This window comes from Sorex fumeus, unplaced genomic scaffold, assembly GCF_029834395.1.
Source record: "Sorex fumeus unplaced genomic scaffold, SorFum_2.1 ptg000199l, whole genome shotgun sequence".
Lineage (NCBI taxonomy): Eukaryota > Metazoa > Chordata > Mammalia > Eulipotyphla > Soricidae > Sorex > Sorex fumeus.
This window is the reverse complement of record NW_026606256.1, coordinates 913032-928513: the sequence shown is the minus strand read 5'-3', so window position 1 is coordinate 928513 and position 15482 is coordinate 913032. Positions and strand designations below refer to the sequence as shown.

General features: G+C 54.4%; 1 protein-coding gene across 5 annotated transcripts in view; it reads left to right on the top strand.

Annotated features, from left to right (window-relative positions):
- Positions 1–1973: 1973 nt before the first annotated feature.
- DTX2 (deltex E3 ubiquitin ligase 2) overlaps positions 1974–15482 on the top strand; it is a 31795-nt gene continuing 18286 nt past the window's right edge. For 4 of the 5 annotated variants that reach the window (XM_056108205.1, XM_056108203.1, XM_056108207.1 and 1 more), the window contains exons 1-3: positions 1974–2096; positions 3116–3255; positions 13587–13940. In XM_056108205.1, the coding sequence (XP_055964180.1) occupies positions 13673–13940 (268 nt within the window). In that variant the 5' untranslated portion in view covers positions 1974–2096; positions 3116–3255; positions 13587–13672. The remainder of the gene's footprint in view (positions 2097–3115; positions 3256–13586; positions 13941–15482) is intronic. The other variant, XM_056108204.1, reaches the window with a different exon arrangement.

Genomic DNA, 15482 nt, shown 5'->3' with positions numbered 1-15482 from the left:
ATCTCTCCGACCCCAAATATGTAAGTATTCTTTTATTTATTTATTTATTTTTGGCCAACCCGGCAATACTCAGGGTTTACTCCTGGCTCTTCACATTCAGGAATTATTTCTGGAGGTTGTTGGGGGACCATATGGGATGCTGGGGATCAAATCTGGGTCAGCTGAATAAGGCAAATGCCCTATTCTCTGTACTATCTTTCCAGCCCTTAAATATGTAAGAATTCTTAAAACTAGAGGATTTAAAGCTCTGAAGCTGCAAGCTGGATTGTGTGTGTGTGGTGTATTTGTGTGTTTGTGTGTGTGTGTTCATGTGTGTGCGCGCGCGCACACACACACACACACACACAATTTTTGGAGAACAACTTTCCTTAGTTGAGTAAAGGAGGTCTGTTATCCCCGAATATCTCCCTCCTGGCCAAGGACTCGGTACTTTCTACAAGAATTAAAGCTTCAGCCTCTAGACTAGTTCCTCCACTCCCTCCAACCCCCCTCCCCCACCCCCCCCTTGTCTCTGCCCCACCCATCCCTAGATTGTCTCTAACCTGCAGTGCAGACCCTGTTTTTCAAGCATCGCATTGGCTCCACCTCTATTTTTCTCAACTCATTTCTAACTGTGGCTTCCTTCCGTCTTTGTTTCCTTCCTGTGGCCCCCCAATCTACTGTTTGACCTCTAGATCTCCTGCTGTGGCTCCCATTTATGTGATTTTCATCTGTGGCCCCACTGCGCTATCCAGGGGGCCCACAAGGAGCCCTAATCCATCCCTCCTGCCTCTCCCCCCATCTAGGCACTGGCCTAGATTTTTCTGGATTTGAAACATTTTGATCTTACTGGCTATCTCAACACACACTAATCCATTTTCTGTGCTCACGCCTCCATGGACCTCCTGCCTGGATCACAGGGAGCATTTTATAGTTCTGAGGTGTGCCAGGCACTTTCTGAGGGTGCCCTTGCACCAATGTTCAACCCTCTATGCACCTTTATCTACAGAATTGGTACCCCAAAAAAGGGGGGTCCTGCTGGAGGCATATACTGTGGTTAAGGTCTTGCATGAACTGACCTGGGTTCCTTCAGCACGGCTAGGAATGATCCCTAAGCACAGATCCAGGAGTAAGCCCTAAGCATTGCTGGGGGTGACCCAAAAGCAAGTAAGCCAAAAATTCCACATTCATGATGATGGGGCTGAGAGGGAAACTGTATGCCCTGTATTCCCGAGGCCCTGAGTTTTACCGGAAGTTAAAAACAAAACCTAACAATAGATTAGTGATTCCCTTCCCCTCCCCGCCCCTTTTTTTGTTTGTTTCTGGGCCACACCCAGTGATGCTCAGGGTTTACTTCTGGCTCTTCATTCAGGGATCATTCCTGGTGATTCTGGGGAACATATGGGGTCCCAGGGATCCAACCCGGGTTGGCCGAGTGCAAAGTAAACATCTGACCCATTATTGGGCTATACTATAATTGCTCCGTTGAAGGCAGGCAACACACACACACACACACACACACACACACACACACACACACACAATTTCAACTCAGCCACCTCTGCCTTTGTGATGTCTTCCTGGCTCCCACCAAGTTAGGTACAGCCTTTTATGCTCCCACACCTTTATCACGTTTATCTTACTTTGTAGTAATTATGTGTTTAAGTGGCTGCCTCCTCCCCCACCTGGATAGGAGAGAAAACCCGTCTGATCCACCTTTCGACGCCTAGAACCCCGCCAAGCGTCTGGCTCCACGAACGAACCGGCGACGACTTAATTTGAAAGTCAGTCAATTTAAAGGAAGCATTCTGTCCATTAGGGGAGGAGGCGCCCCAGCTGAGGAATTGCACTCGAAACAGGTGCGCGGCGGCCGCCCCGCCCTAGCCCCGCCCTAGCCCCGCCCAACCCCAGTCCCAGCCCCGCCCCCGAGACCCGCCGGCACTACATTTCCCAGCAGGCCCAGCGCCCCGGGCATGCGCGCCGGAGAGCTCGGAAGCTGCGACGCCGAGTTTCACTCTGGCTGCCGCTGTCTCCTCAGAGTGCGAGCCCGAGCCGGAGCCGTGCGCAGGCCGAGCTTGGCTGTACCTTCGTCGGCGCCCTCTTCCTCCGCCGCCTCGGTAAGGCCCGTCTGCTCGTCGCCGGGCCCGGGGTCCCGGGGCGCGGGAGAGACCCTGCCGAGCGGGGACCGGAAAGGGGCGGACACGGGCTGAGGGGAGGGCCGGGCCGGAGCGAGCGGCGCCGGGCTGAGGGGGCTGAGGGGGCTGAGGGGCTGAGGGGCTGAGGGGGCTGAGGGGCTGAGGGGGCTGAGGGGCTGAGGGGGCTGAGGGGCTGAGGGGCTGAGGGCCGGGGCGATGTCCCAGAGGCGGAGTTGGAGGAAAAGTGGGGGGCGCCGGAGAGTGGGACGGTGGAGGACGCTGAGCGTCGGGATCGGGTCTGTCGGGACGAGGGGACCCCCGGGAGTGGGGTGTGACAGTGCTGCCCCTGCGGGGGTCCGCGGTCCGGAGCGCCACTTACCGGAACCGGGGCGCAGCACTTCGGAGTTTGTCCCGGGACCCCGCTTTCCTCCGCTTCTCGGGGCAGCCGTGGCGGGGGAGGGGGGCGTCGTCTTCTTTTTCGGGGGGTGGTCCGTGATGGCGGGCCCCCCCTTTCGCGGCGAGGCTGGGAAGGACCCTCCCTTCGCTGTAGCTCCCGGGCTACAACAGCCCGTTCCCTGTCAGCCGCCGCCCCCCCCACCCCGGGGGCTTCCACTTCCCCCAGAGCCCGCCAGAGTGGACACACCCCTGGGGTCCGTGGGAAGCGCGAGGACCCCTCCAGGCTTCTTGGGGGGGGGAGATGCGGAGCCCCCGACGTTGCCTCACCCCTTCACCCTCTGGGGGGTGGGGGGACCCCGGCTCCTTGACCTTCTTTCCAGGTGCCTCGGACGCCCGGGCTGCTGCTCACGGGCTTCCGAAGTCCTTCTAGGCGTTTCTGTGGAGGGTTGAGGCGGCTCCTGGAGTGGGCCGAGGGCGGTGGCTGGGGTGCTGCCGGGTCAGGTGGGAACGCGGGGAGGAGGGACCGGGTGGTTTCCCAGCCCCGCCGAGCTCTCTCCCCACTGCCAGTGGGAAACCTGACGGGCTTCTTCCCGGTTGGTTGGCAGAGGTGCTGTGGAATTTGTCGCCGAGTCAGTAAGCCTTTGCGATTAGCCCAGCTCGGGGTGTTTGTGTGCCTTATCAAGATGGGAACCCGAGGCGGGCTGTCCCCCTGAAGAGCTGCGGCCCCAGCTCCCCCAGCCCACAGGTGAGCACCAGGGGGCCCCTTGCAGGGGGGTGGGGGGTCCGGTCTGAGGGTGGCGCGGGAGGGTCCAGGAGCTGGTGGGTGGTGGCCAACACTCTCAAAGACGCACCCGTGGCTTCTCCTGTGCAATTGGCTTCACGTGCGCTTCCCCGTGGTAACGTGTTCTTGGGGGCTTCAAGGACAACCGTCCGGATTTTTTTCAGCTCTTGAACCGGGACCTTTGACTTCTCTTGGTTGCTGCTGCTGGAACCTTTCACGAGGGGCCTCCAGGCTGGGTGCTGGTGGGGGTGGCATACATTGGGTGACATGAGCCCTGACTGAGGCCCGTGTTGGGAGGGAAAGACAGACCAGCCCGAGAGTGACACAACGTGGTGGTCAGTGCGATATGTGTTGAGGAGCGGGGGGGTCAGAGGGGGGCACCCCATTCCACCCCGGGAAGTTGGGGGAGGAGCCTTGGCAGGGTCTGGTGTGGTCCCCGGGAAGGAGCTCGGTGTGATGAAAGTACGGGAGGGCTGGAGGAGCAGGGGTGGAGGGTTTGGGGAGCCATGCTGAAGCCGTTGGGGAATAGAGGCTTGAGCAGAATTCCCCAAGAGGACTTTTTTCGGGGGTAGGTTTGGGTCACTCCCCAGCGATTCTCAGGGGACGTCGTGCCAGGGATTGAATCTAGCCCCCTGCGTGCAAAGCTTGTGTTCTGCCCGTTAAGCTGTCTCCAGCCTGCAGAGCCTCCTTTGCAGTGCGCAGTGGGGCTGAAGAGCGTGGACCGGTTTAGTCTGGATGACTCTGAGTGACTGCGAACCCCGGGGCCTGGGTGGGGTGCCTGGGACTTGCGCGTCTGCCCTGTGGGTGTTCAGAGCCTGTTGGGAATCTGGGCACAGGAAGGCCGGGTAGGCTGTGCCCTGAGAAGAGGAGCTTACTCTGCGTTGTCGGGCACAGCAGGGTGTCCTGGGGTGCGCCTGGGGCTGGGCAGAAGCAGGGAGTGAGAGTGATTCATGCAATGCTGGGACACAGAGATGAGATGGGGGCGGGGCAGGTCACCAGGGAACTCTTACGAGGCAGAGAGGTGTGAGTGACAGACTGGAGAGGGAAAGCAGCATATCCTGTCACTGGAGGGATCCTCAGAGTCAGCTCCAGAAACCTGGGTGTGGGAGAGCGGGATCAGAACTGCATTCAGGGGCCAGAGAGATAGGACAGTGGGCAAGGCACTTGCACGTGACCCCTGAGCCACAGAGTCAGGAGTAAGCCCTGAGTATCGCTGGGTGTGGCTCCCAAACAAAACCAAAAGAACAAAAAAAAAAAAAACCCCAAACTAGAGCTCTGCTCAGAAGTCTTGCACCGGCCGGTGCTGAGGGCGAGCAGGAGCATGAAGAGGCAGAGGGAGGACTGCTGAGCACGAGAAGTCGAGCGAGGACTGTCGAGCTGGGAGGCAGAAAGGTCCTGGCCAGATGCTGGCAATAGGGGTGAAGGGGGAGGAGGGCAACTGGCAGCAGCCGGACTGTGGGGAGAAGGTTGAAGACCAAGAGCCTGGCCCTTTCCCTAAGTGCCAGGGGTTCATGGAGCCAGAGAGTCTGGAAAGAAGGGCATACTTGGGAGGGAAGGGGAGTTTGGCTTCTGATGTACAGAAGGCACCTCTGGCCCACCAGAGCGGGACCTGGGCTGGGCGAGACCTCTGTGCATCATTCTCTGTGTCCATAAGGGGTTTGTGCCGCTCTCATGCTGGGCTCTTGGATCATAAAGATGCTAGAAGCGGTTCCTGGGTAGGTTTTAATTTTTCCCTCAGGTGAGCAGAGACTGTATACACTCTCCGCAGTGTTTAGGCATAGCCTACTTTGGGTTCTTTACTAAGTTATTTTTGGTTTTGGGCCACAATGCTCTTTGTCGGGGACCTCCCTCTGGTTCCATGCTTGGGATTTGCTCCTGGCAGTGCTCAGGGGACCATGTGCAAAGTATGTGCTTAGCCCTTTGGCTGTCTTCCCAGTCCTCCCAAGTTCTTTATAATGATTGTGGTGACCTCCCACTTCCCAGCCACCCAAAACAAAATACAACTAATCACTAATTTCTCTTCCTGTCCTCACCCTGAGGTAACCTTTGTCCCCATGCTTTCATTTTCAGTTTCACCGTGCCTCTGCATCCATCCTTCCTTCCTTCCTCTTTCTTTCTTTCTTTCTTTCTTTCTTTTTCTTCCTTTCTTTCTTTCTATTTTTTTGGGTCACCCAACAATACTCAGGGGGATCACCCTGGCAGCCTTGGGGAGCCATATGGGATTGAACCCGAAGTGACTGCATGTGAGGTAAGCACCGTTCTTGCTACTACTATCCCTCCGTGCATTTCTTTTTTTGGCGGGGGGCTCACACCCGGCGATGCTCAGGGGTCACTCCTAGCTCTGTACTCAGGAATTACTCCTGACGGTGCTTGGAGGACCATATGGCATATGGGATGCCAGGGATCAAACCCAGGTCGGCCGCGTGCAAGGCAAATGCCCTACCTATTGTGCTGTCACTCTGGCCCCTGCCTGTGCATTTCTAAGGAAAGTAAGGCATGAGTTATATTGCTAAGATTTGTCCATAATGTTACCGGCCAGCTCGATTGTTGTGGTGACTGAATCATATTTCATGGCGTGAAGAAACCAATTTGCACATCTGACCCCTGGTAATGGATAACGAGTCATTGCCAGGTGTTTGCTGTTGTAAGTGTGGGGGCTGGACGTTTCCAGACCCATCTCCTGTGGCGCGGGATCAGGAGGCTTGAATTTTGACTTGTTTCTTAGGGTAAATGCTTTTCAGCTGGCAGAGCTGTTGCCAGACTGTTTCTTGACGTGACTGCTCCAACTTCCCCCAGCAGTGTCAGTGACTGGGGCTGCCAGGTGTCCCTCATGCTCGCCAGCCCTTGCTCAGGCCAACTTGAATTTTGCTGAGTGAAGGGGATCTTTGCTGGGGCTGAGCTTTGAACCACCAGGCCTGCATCGCCCCACTTACCGCTGCCAGTATTGATCCCCATTCCCCGCAAGCACAGAAGATAAAATGGGGTCTGGGGCCTCTTGCTTTCTGTGTGCCTGGTCCTCCTCTTTTTTTGTTTTTTTTTTTCCATCTGTTAATTGGCAGGTCTCTGAAGTCCCTGCTTCTGTCCTCTGCGGGTTTCCTTGGCTTTGAGGGCCCTTCTTTGTAATTGATTCCTAGGAGTTCCGGATCTTAATCTTTTGTGTGTGCTTCTGTGGATGTCTTTTCCCAGCTGGTCACTTGCCTTTCGACGTTCTGTAAGGCCTATTTTATTGAACATTCTTATTCTTCAAATGTTTTTCCCTTATAGTCAAGTCAGAGTTCCGTTTTTCGTTTAAAAAGCCTCAATTTCTTGCCTCTAAGGAGCATATTCCTCATGGAAGGGGCAGGTGGATGATGACATTTAGATGTCACATGGACACTGTTTGAAGTGTCATCTGAAGAGAATCACAAGACAGAGTTCTAAGCTGGAACCAGTGGGATGGACACTCCTAGGAGACAGTCTAGCCAGTTGGGTTTCTCAGTCTGGAGCAGAGGGCCAGTGGGGCTCAGACGGGGCAGCTGAAGTCGGTGTAGGGGTTACTGGAGGCTGGGACAGATGACCGGGCCCCTCGGTGTGCCATGGAGAAGGTCCAGGGTTTGACTTACTGATGCAGGGGCAGATGTTGATATCTGGTGTGGCTCTGGGAGTGGTGGTGTTCCTGTGGGTGGCCCTCACGGCACAGTGTGTTCTGGGCAAATACTGACATGTCTAACAAGGGCAGGGCACGCTGAGGCGGAGAATCGCAGGCAAAAGTGCTCTCCTGGTGTTGGTTAAGAGGCAGGATCTCTACTCTTGGTCAGCGACAGGGCAACGCTCTGCAGAGCAGGGCTCCAGAACAAAGCCAACCCGCTCACTGCCAGTTTTAATAAAGTTTTATTGGAACTCAGCCACTCTGGTTTGTTATGCCTTGGACTCTGGTGGTTTTGTTGTGCTCTTCTCAGAGTTGCACAGATACATTAGGAGCCCTGTGTTCTGCACAGCCTAGACTTTGTCTTCTGTGGCTCCCTAGGAGCTTTCACTGACCCTGCTGTGGGAGCTGTGGTGGCTGGGAGCCTGGAGAATGTGCCCCCGCCCCCATGGTGGTTTCATTGTGGTTGCTGGGCAGATAATGCATCTAGGTCAGGCCATGAGCTGGGTTTTTAAAGAGCTGAAAACTGTTGCCCAAGCACAGCACATCTGGCAGGAGGATTTGTCCGGCAACACTTTGACCCTTCTGTCTGGAAGCAGGTTGTCTTGTTCTGACTCACTTCTCACACATCGAAAAGCACCATCAGTCCTGGCTGAGTGCAAGAATTGAGCCAAAACACCTCCACTCCCCCTTCGAGCCCTGAGAGCCTCGGCTGGGTGCTGTTGGTGCCTCACCTGCAGGATTCCCTGGGGTGTCCAGGCTGTTCTGTGAGGCAGGAGCGGCAGGTGCTGCCTGCCGGCCTGCACATCTGGCCTGCTGGGGTTTTGCCCTCTGGCCAACTTGTGGCTCTCTGAGCCCTGTTTGGTTCTGCTTGGACTTGCCTCTGGAGGGCCAAGGCTGGCGCTAGCCCAAAGAGGAAGTGTGCAGGAACACCTCCTTTGTTCCTTTCGCCTCCTGGGCTCTGGGGAGCTGGTGGCCTGGGTTCTAACTATCTTTTTCAGACAGAAACTCTTCCTTGCATGCTGCTATTGGCATCATTTTGGGCATCTGGATTGTGCCTTTTATGCATTTGCTTGGAACCCAGGGATGCAGGATTGTGTCTTTTGGCGTGGTAGGTGCTGTGATATTTTGACCAGACCTGTTACTAGCAAAACTCTACAGGGATAGTGGCAGCCAATGAAAGAAATCATCCTTCAGTTATTATTTATGTGCTTAGGGGCACTTGCAGGCTCTGTGCTCAGGGGTCATTCCTGGTGGTGCTTGGGAACCCTGTGGTTCTAGGATTATCCTAGCATCCTGCATATAAAGCATGCTCTCTGCCTGTGGAACCTTCTCTGATTCAAATGTGGGATGTTGTAAAGGTTTTTATTTTTTCTTTCTGACAATAGGAAATAATTTACTTTCCTCTTTTGGGAAGTGGGGAGTTATACATGGGGTTCCTTAGTGCTTACACTTGGCTCTATGCTCAGGGATCACTTCTGATGGGGCTCCAGGGATCATACATGGTGCTGGGGATCAAACCGGATTCTGCAAGCAAGCACCCTATCCACTGTTCAGCCCCTAATTTCTCCTTTTAAAAATTGTGGAGAGGGGCTGGAGTGATAGCACAGCAGGTAGGGTGTTTGCCTTGCATGCAGCCGACCCGGGTTTGATTCCCAGCATCTCATATGGTCCCCTGAGCACCACCAGGGATAATTCCTGATTGCAGAGCCAGGAGTGACCCCTGTGCATCACCGGGTGTGACCCAAAAAGAAAAAAAAATAAAATTGTGGAGAATTCAAGTATGTCAGCAAGCTGAATGAAAACTCCCCTAAAGTCTGAAGTGAAGGCAGCTGTTAACATTTTGATACATTTTTGTTGGCTTTTCTCTGCCTCTCTTCTTCTCAGAATAATACTGCAGTGACTTTCTTTGGGAAGTTTCTCTTTGATCTCTTGTTATTTTCTTGTGATTGGTGCAAAGGAATTGAGTAATTTTATTTTATTTTTGTTTGTCTTGGGGCCACACCCAGGTGTGCTCATGGCTTAGTCTTGGCTCTGTGCTTAGAGGTAGTTCATGTCAGGGCTCAAGAGACATTATATGATGCTGGGGATTGAACCGAGGGCAGCTATGTGCACAGAAAGTGTCTTCCCTGCTAAGTGCTCTCTGCAGGACCAGAATTGAGTGATTTTATTATTTTTTATTTTTTTGCTTTTTGGGTCACACCCGGCAATGCACAGGGGTTTCTCCTGGCTCTGCACTCAGGAATTACCTCTGGTGGTGCTCAGGGGACCATATGGGATGCTGGGAATTGAACCTGGGTCGGCCGCATGCAAGGCAAATACCCTACCCGCTGAGCTATTGCTCCAGCCCCATTGAGTGATTTTAAACCTCTGTGTATAGTATGACTGGTTTTCTAGTAAGGGTTTCTTCTTCTTGGCAGTCTGCCAGTTCTGAGTGTTGAGATTAAGTTATTTTCACTGATAATGCTCCCATTTTTAGTTTCATTTAGAACTGCATTTCTTGGGGCCGCAGAGAGCTGGAAGGGCTGCTGCCCGGTGTGTATTGCGTGCAGGAGGCTCGTGTTCCAATCCTGCCTGGAATGGTCCCCGGAGCACAACTGGAAGCAACTTCTGAGCAATGAGCTGGGCACCCCCCCCCCTCCACCGTCCAGCTCTGCCTAGTGTGGCCCAAACTCCATCCTCTCCCCACAAAAAAGGTTTTCCTCTTAAAGCTGCAGATTTCTTCAGTGGGTTTGTTTGCAGAACTAGACTTACCCAGGCTTTTGGGACTTCCCAATAGTGCCCAGGGAGGCTAGCTGCCCTGTAAGGAGTCTCAGAAGTCATGCCGTAATTACAGGTCAGACTCACAGGTCAGTGGGGTTGGGAGTGGGGTGGGGGTAGGCTGGGGGTGGGTTGGAGTTATGTCCTAGTCTGCATGGAAAGCACCCCAAAGAGAGACAGCTTGGGAAATAGGATTTGAGGTCACTTCATCTCACTGGGTCTGTGATCCATACTCCCTGTTCCTTTTTAAAATTTTTTTTTTTGCTTTGCTTTTTGCTTTTTGGGTCACACCCGGCAATGCACAGGGGTTATTCCTGACTCTGCACTTGGGAATCACTCCTGGCAGTGCTGGGGGACCATATGGGATGCTGGGAATCAAACCCGGGTTGTCTGCATGCAAAGCAAACACCCTACCCACTGTGCTATAGCTCCAGCCCCCCACCCCTTTTTAATTTTGTCTTTTTTTTATTTTGGGGGCCACACTTGGTTCAGGGCTTACTCCTGGCTCTGCTCAGGGATCACTGCTGGTGGGGCTCAGGGGACCATAAGCTGGAGATTGAACCCAGATGGGCTGTGTGCAGGGCAAATGCTCTCCTTGCTGTACTATGGCTCTGGCCACTGCACCTTTTATTTTCTAGAATTGATGGCTCTCTTGAGAAGCAGGAGTTGGGGTCACAGCCATGTGCTAAGGGTGCCTCAAGTTTCTTCCTTTTATGAAGCAGCAGACAGCATAGGAACACATTTTGGAAAGGGTTTAGCTACTAATAAAAGGCTGGGAAACCCATCCATTTGCCTGAGGGGTGGTCAGAGATAGAGGAGGCTCCTCCGAGTTTGTGGAAAGGACTTATGGGAGACTATGGAGATGAGGGGGTATACCAGAGTGGCTCAGTGCTGCTGGCTAAGTCAGACTGAAACCCAGGACTTGAGAGGAAATGGGCTTCTTGCATCTTGGCCAGTGAATGGTCACAAAACTGCACCCACATTCAAATCACCCTGGACTTCCTCTGGGGCCACAGCTGCACTGGCTCCCACGACTACCTCAGCATCTCCCAAGCAACAGTCAGGCAGAGTGACTGTCACTGATGCCTCTGCCAGCTCACGTTTTGATATCTCGTTTTCCTAAGTCCTCTGGAACTGGAAAGACTCCTGGATACAGGCCACTCTGTCCTGGTGTGGGACAAGGTCTCTCAGTGGAAGGGCAGCATGCAGGCTGGGCTCAGCTTTCAGCTAAGTGGCAAGAGGATGTGGGCAAAGGCAGGAGGGCATTCTCGTGTCAGTTTTTGCTCTTTATAGATAGAGGACTCTTGCCTTGTCATGGCAAGTAATAAGCTCACTGCTGACCATTTGCCACTACAGGAAGGAGAGACAAAATATCCTCTAGAGGGGCCAGAGTGATAGCACAGCGGGTAGGGCGTTTGCCTTGCACGTGGCCAACCTGGATTCGATCCCCGGCATCCCATGTGGTCCCCTGAGCACTGCCAGGAGTAATTCCTGAGTGCAGAACCAGGAATGACCACTGAGCATCGCCGGGTGTGACCCCCCTCCCAAATAAATAAATAAATGTTCTCTAGTTCCATTACGCCAGCCTTTGAAAACCTCGTTTCCAGATGTAGGGAGAGCCCCCGCTTTCCATTTCCATGGACCAGGCAAACTGCCCACCAAGTGTGGCTCCAGAGGACTCAGGACAGTAGAGACCAGAGCTGAGTTTGGAGCGATGGACGCGTGCCTGTGGGAGATTTGTGTGGCAAGGTCAGGAGTCTGGTCACATGCTTTAATGGGCTCACTAACTGGGAGGTAGGAGAGGGCACAGAACCTGCACCTGCTAGAATGAATGTGATCAGACAGAGGTGGGGAGGGCAGGGTGACCTGTGGAGGGCTGGTGGCCCGTGACTACCCCACCTCGGCGACTCTGGAATCCCACACAGGCATGGTTCATGGTGGGTCTGTGGGCGCCCTCTAGAGCAGTTCCGGGGATGCTCCTGCGCCCGCTTTGCAGGCTCTTTGGCAGGCTTCTCAGTCGGTTTGTCTGGGACTGTGTGAACTTGCTGCAGCAACCCCAGGCGCCGCTGCTGTCTGGGCAACTGCCTGAGCTGAGTGAGGCCTCTGGGAGGGGCTCAGAGGGAAGTTGAAGCTCAGAGGAGTTGGCTCCAGAACTGATCCTGTGATTTGTACCTGGATGTGGTTACAGAGACTCTAATTGCAGGCTCAGTGCTGAGCCTGCCTGCGTCCCCAGGGCACCCGGGCTGTGTGTGTGCTTTAGCAGCAGGTCAGGCGTCCCGGCGTGTGCATTCACTGCAGCCCTGACTCATTGCCCAAGTTCCCAGTGCTGCCCTGGGCTGCCACTCCTCAACCAGGCTGGGGGGAGGGGGACAGGCAGGTTGCTGGTGTTTGTGCTGAGGGCTTCAGGCAGCCCTGTCCTTGGCCCCTGGGGAGTGCCTGGGGGGGGGGGGGGGTGTCTCTCATTACCTCCGTTTCCCAAGGACACAAATTCAGCACAGACATGCTGCGGGTCAGTGAGTAGTGTCATGGTGACACCACAGTCCTTGCCTCTTCCTGTCCAGGTTGCACTGTGGCACACAGGTGACCTGGGCCTTTGTATTGAGTTGCTGATGGTGTGGTACAGTTAAGGGAACCACAGCAACAGCCCAGGGCACAACCGCATCATCATGAGCCATAGATGCAAATTGTCCACTCCCTGGGCCTCAGTATCACCTCCATGTGTGCATTTCCTGGAGTTGCAGTGAGGATCAGAGCAGGAAGCATGGCAGGAAGTATTAGTGCCCAGTCCACATGGTATAGAGCGGAGGGCTGGAGAGGCTTTAATCCCTCCCGCCTCCCCTCTTCTCCCATTGTAGAATTCAGGCTGCTCCTTCCTCTCTCAGAAAAGGGGCTTTGGAGCCACTTGGCTGTCTCAACGTAGCCTCTGGGGAAGATCTTGGCCTCTTGTGGCTCTGGCTTCATGTCCCTGAGATGGAGGGTGTTTCTTTGTGCATCTGTAGGTCAGTGAGCCAAGGACATTTGGATTTGTTACTAATTGTTGGGCTTGATTTTCTCATGGCGCTCTGGTGCCCAGAGCAGTCACAGACTCTTTCCTTTGTCCTTTCATTTTTTCCTCTGGTGCAGCAGTTTGCATTCACTTGCCTACAGCCTTGTTTGAACCAGTACTTGTGGAAGTTACCTTTGGGCTGTTTTGTCGTACAAGACCCATTTACTCCCCTTTGAGGAGGGGACAGAATGACCTGGAAGGCTCCTCACTCCATTGGTGTCTTCCATAGTTAAAGCCCTGGCTGGGGTTGTGAAGGAAGGGTGTGTGGCAGGGGCCTGAGGAAAGCCTCCCCGAGAGTTTGGGCCATGGAAGGGGCCAGAGTGTGTGGGAGGTGATGGTCCCGAGGGGGGCTTCAACCCGAGGTTTGAATATCCATGTTCTTGTCAATCACATAATGAAGTGACATGGACAGATTAGGGCCATAAGGGTCTTGGACGGCTTTCTGCTCTTTTGTCCTTCTGCAGCATAGCCAAGGGGATATCCTGAGGTCACCTCCACCCAAAGATGCTTGGAAACCTCAGCATCAGGATGCAGGAAAAGGGATCTCCATGGTCTTGCCCAGAATGGATTTGGGGTGATTGTGGGGCTCTGCACATTGGGAAAGGCTACCCTCAGTAGTAGGGTTAGAGGGAAACTGGTGAAAGGCAGACCTGATTTGCACCCAGACTTCACTCCCTGTTTTTGTATCTTCCTGAGCCTTAGCCCAGGCTATGTCTGCTTGATAGACTTCGGGTTCCTCTGGATGCTGAGGCAGAGTGGGGTTCACAGGGTCCCCCCAGCATCTGGACTTTGAAAGCAGCTTCTCCCTATGTGGGGAGTCTCCAGCTGGCTCCGGCACTGGGTAACTGTCTATCCTGTTTCCAGGTGTGCAGGAAGCACCGGGTCATGCACCCAAGACTCCAACCCAGCGTGGTCTGAGCACTGGGGAGAGCAGAGGCATCCTAAGGAAGATGGCCATGGCCCCAGGCCCTTCCCTGACTCAGATGCACACCGGCCCCATGGCTGTGGCTGTGTGGGAATGGCAAGATGGACTGGGAATCTGGCACCCCTACAGTGCTACCGTCTGCAGCTACATCGAACAGCAGTTTGTCCAACAGAAGGGCCTGCACTTTGGGATGGGCAGCCTGGCCCAGAGCATCCCCTTGGGCCAGGCAGACCCCTCGCTTGCCCCATACATCATTGACCTCCCCAGCTGGACCCAGTTCCGCCAAGACACTGGTAAGCTACTTCCCGGCCCAATATGAGTTGGGCCCCATGCTGGGGGGTTGAGGTTATAGAATTGACTCCCTGGACTGTGCCTGGGCCCTGAAGGAGGTGGGCTCATGGGTAATAGTGCACAGAACGCAGTGTGAGATGCAGTTCAGAGCATGGCGTTCCTCTGGGGGCAATGCTCACGCCAGCCAGTTGCTCTTCCTAGTCTCCCAGACTCCAGACACCTGCCTACAGATTGAGGGTCCCACTGGGGGTAGGCATCATGGTCCTGCCCCACTGCCCAGTGGCCATGGAACGAGGCAGCTTTCTTCATGCTCCTGTGCATGTGTTGGCTTGTCTACTTGGGGTTTAGACAAGTCTCCCCAAGAATGGGGCCACCAACTTCCTCCCGAGCTGTTCCTCTGACTGAGGGGTTCCCCACTTTTTTTTTTGTCCCTTAAGTCATTTGAGAGCATTCGAACAGTTTAGATTAGTTTCTATGGCTTGGGCGGGGGTCGGGGGGAACTCTCATAGTGAGTTCAGGGATGCTACAGCACAGAACCAGCCCCACAACAAGTGTCTTTAGAGCCTCCTCCTGGGGTATGGAGATAGGACGCCCTACTAAGAGACAGCAGACAAGATGGGTGACTCATGTGTCTTGGCAGGCAGGGCTGCCCAGGGAACAGAAGAGGCCAGTGTGGGAATTTGAGTGCAGGGGACCTGGTCACCAGGAAGGGCAGAAAGGCAGGAGGGGACACAGCTGTACCTCCTTTTGCAGCCTCTGTAGCTTTGGTTCTTCAGGAGGACCTCAGCAGTGGGTAGAGGTCGGTGGTCATAAACCCTTGTGCTCTCTCCTCTCCTCGTAATCTTCGGGTCTGGTTTATTAAAACCTTCGCTAACCACAGGGTGTTGCCTTTACTTGAGAAGTCAAGGGGAATGGCAGGTTTGTGCAGGGGAATTAGGTAGCAGTTGGTAATGGTTTTTACAGATGTAGAGACAGGAGAAACGCTCGTGCTGAATACCTGCAGGATGCAGGAAGTACTTGTGGCCTTTTTGTCGCTGGACTGCGGCTCCCTGTGTGGTGTGGACGTGCCTGAAGGCCCGACAGCCACCTCCTGGGGTCAATCCTGGCTTCCTCTCCCTCTCCGTGAGGACTTAGGGATGATTTCATCTGCTTTAGACTCTTTGGGTTTTAGGTGTTTTTTCCCCCCCGTGGGTTGTTGTTTTTGGTCCACACCCGGTGGCACTCAGGGGTCATTTGTATTTCCATGCTTGGAGGTTGCTCCTGGTGGTTGGGGTGGCCCTGTTTTGCTGGGATCAAACCCAGGGCTCCCGCAGGCACAGCCTTCTAGTCACTTCCCCGGCCTTCTTTCAGTGCCGTGAGTCAGGCTGAAGAGGTCTAGTCGGGAATGTCAGGTTTGTGCCTGCCCCTCTAGCTGCGATTTCTGTGGGTCTCACACTTGACTGTAGTGCATCAAGGGCCACTTGCAGAACTTCGCAGCCATGTGGAGTGGTGCTGGGGATCTGACTCACAGGGCAAGTGCTCTCCTCCTGACCCATGTCCCAGTC